The sequence below is a fragment of the Bidens hawaiensis genome, unplaced genomic scaffold (genome assembly GCF_021521415.1).
Source record: "Bidens hawaiensis isolate Kalapana, Puna unplaced genomic scaffold, B.hawaiensis_p1.1 tig00014729_1, whole genome shotgun sequence".
NCBI classification, from domain to species: Eukaryota; Viridiplantae; Streptophyta; class Magnoliopsida; order Asterales; family Asteraceae; genus Bidens; species Bidens hawaiensis.
The window spans coordinates 157068-161837 of record NW_027492294.1 but is presented as its reverse complement, the minus strand read 5'-3'; the positions used below and the strand labels follow the sequence as shown (position 1 = coordinate 161837).

Sequence of the window (4770 nt, the reverse complement as noted above, 5' to 3'; positions counted from 1 at the left end):
TTATTATCATCCATCCAGTCGTCATCAGTCAGCAGCACCCCTCATTTCACGCTAAGGTAAAGTCAATTATCATTAATCAATCTCATCTCTTCTTCACTTCAATTAATATTATTATTCGATATGACGAACGAATCTGATATATTTATACTCATTTCCCATCGAATTTACTTATGCGTAACAGTTGTAGCAAATTAACGATACGGATTATGTTGTTTGTTTGAACACTAATTGATATCAATTAGCTGAGATTTTGTAGCTTCTGAATGCGTAACACGTGTGTGTGCGTGGCTTACGTCATCGCGTTTGTGCTAATAAGTTTTCCGTAACGAATCTGAGATATTTACAGTTATTTCTCATTGAATCTAGTTATGCATAACAGTTTTAGCGAATTAACGATGCGGTATATGTAGTTTGATAAGCTAGTTGACATGAATTAGCTGAGATTTTGTAGCTTCTAAACGCGTACGGCATATTATGTTTTGAGCAAGTCTGTGTGTGGCTTACGTCATCGTGCTTGTGTTGATAAGCTTTATGTAACGAATCTGAGATATGTACGTTCATTTGTCATTGAATCTAGTTATGCGGAACAGTTAGAATTAATAATGCCGATTATGTAGTTTGATACACTAATTGACTTGAATTAGCTGCGATTTTGAATCATTCGAAATGAGTGAATTGATATAACTTATTTTGCTGAACGTTTATGTCATCGCGATTGTGTTAGGTTTATCGATTATTAGTTGCTTTAACGAATCTGAGATTTTTATAGTTATTTATCATCGGGTCTACTTATGCGTAACAGTTTTAGCAGATTAACGATGCAAATTGTGTTGTTTTTTGCACTAATTTGACATGAATTACATGCTATTTCGAAGCTTCTGAATTCAGATGTCGTTATTCATTGCGTTTATGTTGATGCTGCGTATGTTACGTGCACTAAAGTTTTGTAGGTTGATACACTAATCCACATGAATTAGCTACGATTTCGAAGCTTCTGAATTCATATGTTGTTATTCATCGCGGTTATGTTGATGTTGCGTATGATAGGTTTACTGTGATGAATCTGAGATATTTTACAGTCGGTTTTCATTGAATCTAGTTATGAATAACAGTTTGAGCAAGTTGAACATGAGGATTTTGTAGTTTGATACACTAATTGACATGAATTAGCTGCGAGTTTGTTGCTAGCATATTTTGTTATGAACAAGTGTGTTTGTGGCTTACGTCATCGCGCTTGTGTTAATAAGTTTTCTGTAACGAATCTGAGATATTTACAGTAATTTCTCGTTGAATCTAGTTATGTTTAATAGTTTTAGCTAATTAAGGATGCAGAGTTTGTAGTTTGGTACACTAACTGACTTGATATAGCTGAGATTTTGAAGCATTTGAAATCAGTGGATTCATATAACTTATTTTGATATGAATGTTTACATTGTCGCTTTTATGTTGATGCTGTGTGTGTTAGGTTTATTGATTATTAACTGATTTAATGAATCTGAGATGTTTACAGTTATTTCTAGTTGAGTCTAGTTATGTGTAAAGTTTTAGCAAATTAACGATGCGGATATTGTAGTTTGATACACTAATTGGCACGAATTAGCTGCTAATTTGTAGCTATAAAGTTCATACAATATTTACTGAAGTTTTCTGTAACTTAGCACCTTGATACTGGTAAATGCTTTACACGTTTTGTATTCTGATTTGTGCTTATCGATTACAAATTGATTATCCTTCAATTAGTATACTATATGGCGAATGAATCAGAGATATTTGTAGTTATTTCTCAGTGACTCTAGTTAAGCAACAGTTTTAGCAAATTAATGATGCGGATTTTTGTAGTTTGTTACGCTAATTGACATGAATTAGCTGCGATTTTGAAGCTATCGAGTTCATACAACATTGTTTTGTTATGAACAATTGTGTTTTTAGTTGTCAATCTCTTAGTGGCTGTGTTTGTATACATTTAGATCATTGTCTTTGTGTTGATAATGGTAGGTTCTTTACATATTTTGTATTCTGAATTTCTGATGTGTTTATGGCAGATGAATGTGGAAAAGTTGCAGAAAATGGCAGGTGCTGTTCGCACCGGTGGAAAGGGTAGCGTGAGAAGGTTTGTTTCTCTTATGATTGCAAGATTTAGATCTCTGTGTGTGTATTTTTTGGTTTTTGTTTTATGCTGTATAGTAAATGATATATAAGTGGGATTTTATGTTTATGAACGCTACACACTTTTTGTAAAAGAGATGCTGGTTTTGTTTAAAACTAAACTTTTATGATGGTTTAAACTGATGACTTTATTTGCAGAAAGAAGAAGGCTGTTCATAAAACAACGACCACGGATGATAAAAGGCTGCAGAGCACTTTAAAAAGAATAGGAGTTAACGCAATTCCATCAATCGAGGAAGTTAACATTTTTAAGGATGAAACCGTCATCCAGTTTTTGAATCCCAAAGGTGCTAAAAATTTAGAAACATTTATTTATTTTGTTCTTTTTCATATTTTGTTGTAAACATCTTTCGATTAACCTTTTTTTTGTTTGTCGTTCAGTTCAAGCCTCTATTGGTGCCAACACATGGGTTGTTAGCGGCTCTCCACAAACAAAGAGTATGTTACGTATTCGGTTATTTGAAAGATACTTTCTTATATAAATATAAAACTCCTGCTTGTTAGCATGTAAACACACCGAGCGTTCAGTGAACCGTTCGGTGGGAAGTTTGTATATGTTTGTTTATCTAATAAACGAATGAACATGAACACATGCCTCGTTTGCTCATTTTTGTTTGTCAGCAGTTGCTCTTTCAGTACTGTATTATGTTCGTTCGTTTACGTTCGTGAACATGTTCATTTTCTTAATGAAAGAACAGGAACGAGAAAACCCTCATTCATTTAGTTAACAGCGTGCTTATAAATATATAAAAGTTGTTTATTCATTTCCAAATTCTTTATAAATGTTAGAGTTAAACTTGTTTAAGGGTATTTATAATTTTTTTTGACTTTGCTTCTTATCATTATTTGTTTCAGAATTGCAAGATATTCTCCCAAGCATTCTTAACCAGCTCGGTATGTTTAAAAGCTTTGTGTATTTTAGATTGAGTTTTAAATTTAACTATGGGTTGTATCTATTTGCTTACCGGTCAGATAGTTCAAACAAAATGGGTGAAAAGTTGTCTAATGTGCTGTCAGGTGCTCAAGTTGGGATAAAACTGAACCAAAAACCGAAAATTCAGTTTTTGAGTTCTTAAAAGTCGTTCCTTTTTTTTCCAGTTTGGTTTAGTTGGAGTTTAATTTTAATACAATTGGGCTTAAATATTTGGGTTACAATTTTTATTAATATTTATAACTCAACATTCGGAATAATAGAAATGAAAATCCACAAATTCGGTCTGGCTCGACATAAAACCAAACCGTCAGTTTTTGTTTGTGTTTGGCTAATTCAGTTTGGTTTTTCGGTGTTAGTTCATTTTTAAATGAAAAGATGTTATTTATTTTAACACAATAGAATTTTAATTATCTTTTTATACATAAACTCATCGTTTTGTTTCAATTGACGAATGCTATTATTTTAACACAACAGAATTCTAATAATTTTTTATACATAAAACCATCGTTTTGTTTTAGACTTTACGTTTAACGGCTTGACTTTACAGGACCTGATAACTTGGATAACTTGAGAAAGATAGCCGAGCAATTCCAGAAGCAGGCACCGGGTGAAGGCACTACCGCCGCAGCAGCAGCACAAGAAGACGACGATGAAGTCCCGGAACTTGTGCCCGGTGAGACTTTTGAAGCTGCTGCAGAGGAAGGACAGAAATCTTAGGAAATAATATCATGTTGTGTTGTTGCTCTTTTAGTTGTTATTTTTGCATAAAAGATATTATTTCAAGTTATTGTTTTTTGTTATTATTATACTATCAACTTGTAGGACTGTTGTTTTATGGGTCATGCTTTGTTGTATATTTTTATGTATGACAAATAACTCTTGGGGCACTGTCTTATGAGGATTTGAATTGCAAGTGTACAACCAATTAGATTGTGGTTTTTGGTTATGACTTATGACTTGTGTGTTAGGTAACTCTGACTTTTGTTGACTTGAATTTTATTGACTTTATCAACTTAAATATTTATATCATAAAAATTTAATTTAAACTTTTTTTTTAAGTTTCAAGGATGCATTTGAAGTTATTAAAGCTATAGTTGATGTAATGTTTCGTGTAGTGTACACAGTGTTGTAAAAATCGTTAATCGGACGGTGGGGTGAGGACTAACGATTAATCGGATCGAACTTTAATGTATAATTTTCAATTTTATATATACAGACATTTTTTATATGTAATTTCAGTTTCATACATACATAAACACATTTTGATGGGAAATTGGCTTGAATCTAGTAGGAAACTGCTGGTTTTTTATGGAATCTTGTTGAAAATTGTTGATTTTGGTCGGAATCGTCGATTTTGACCGGATTTAACCCTTGACCGATTAGCGTAAAATTAGTCAGCGAAGTGAAGACTAGTGATTAATCGGCGCCTAGTCGGGATTTTTGCTAACACTAAGTGTACATGTGTAACTTATATAGTGTTTGATTCTATTTAAAGATGCCAATCTTTAAATTCTTTTTAATGGCAAAAAATATAAGTGCATTGCGACTGCGGCTAGGTTAGCTATGTTGACTAGTAATTGGACTAGAAGTATTATTAATCATGACGGCTTGAAAAGGATCGTCTATCCTCTACCGGGTACGAAGAGTGTGCCATTGTGTAGAGAGGTAGA

At 32.9% G+C, this 4770-nt stretch overlaps 1 protein-coding gene across 1 annotated transcript; it reads left to right on the top strand.

The window, feature by feature from the left end:
• Nucleotides 1-3834, top strand: LOC143547514 (basic transcription factor 3-like). The gene is made up of 6 exons (XM_077038916.1): nucleotides 1-56; nucleotides 2043-2110; nucleotides 2305-2453; nucleotides 2548-2604; nucleotides 3022-3060; nucleotides 3648-3834. Exons 2-6 carry the CDS (start codon nucleotides 2043-2045, stop codon nucleotides 3815-3817), a joined length of 483 nt encoding a protein of 160 aa, XP_076895031.1. The 5' UTR covers nucleotides 1-56; the 3' UTR covers nucleotides 3818-3834.
• Nucleotides 3835-4770: the final 936 nt, after the last annotated feature.

What these genes read in the sequence shown, in the direction of transcription:
- LOC143547514 (XM_077038916.1), top strand. Translation starts at nt 2,043, where the DNA reads ATGAATGTGGAAAAGTTGCAGAAAATGGCAGGTGCTGTTCGCACCGGT. An exon ending in GGAAAGGGTAGCGTGAGAAG is followed by an intron (nt 2,111 to 2,304) that starts GTTTGTTTCTCT and finishes CTTTATTTGCAG; the next exon opens with AAAGAAGAAGGCTGTTCATA. An exon ending in CCAGTTTTTGAATCCCAAAG is followed by an intron (nt 2,454 to 2,547) that starts GTGCTAAAAATT and finishes TTTGTCGTTCAG; the next exon opens with TTCAAGCCTCTATTGGTGCC.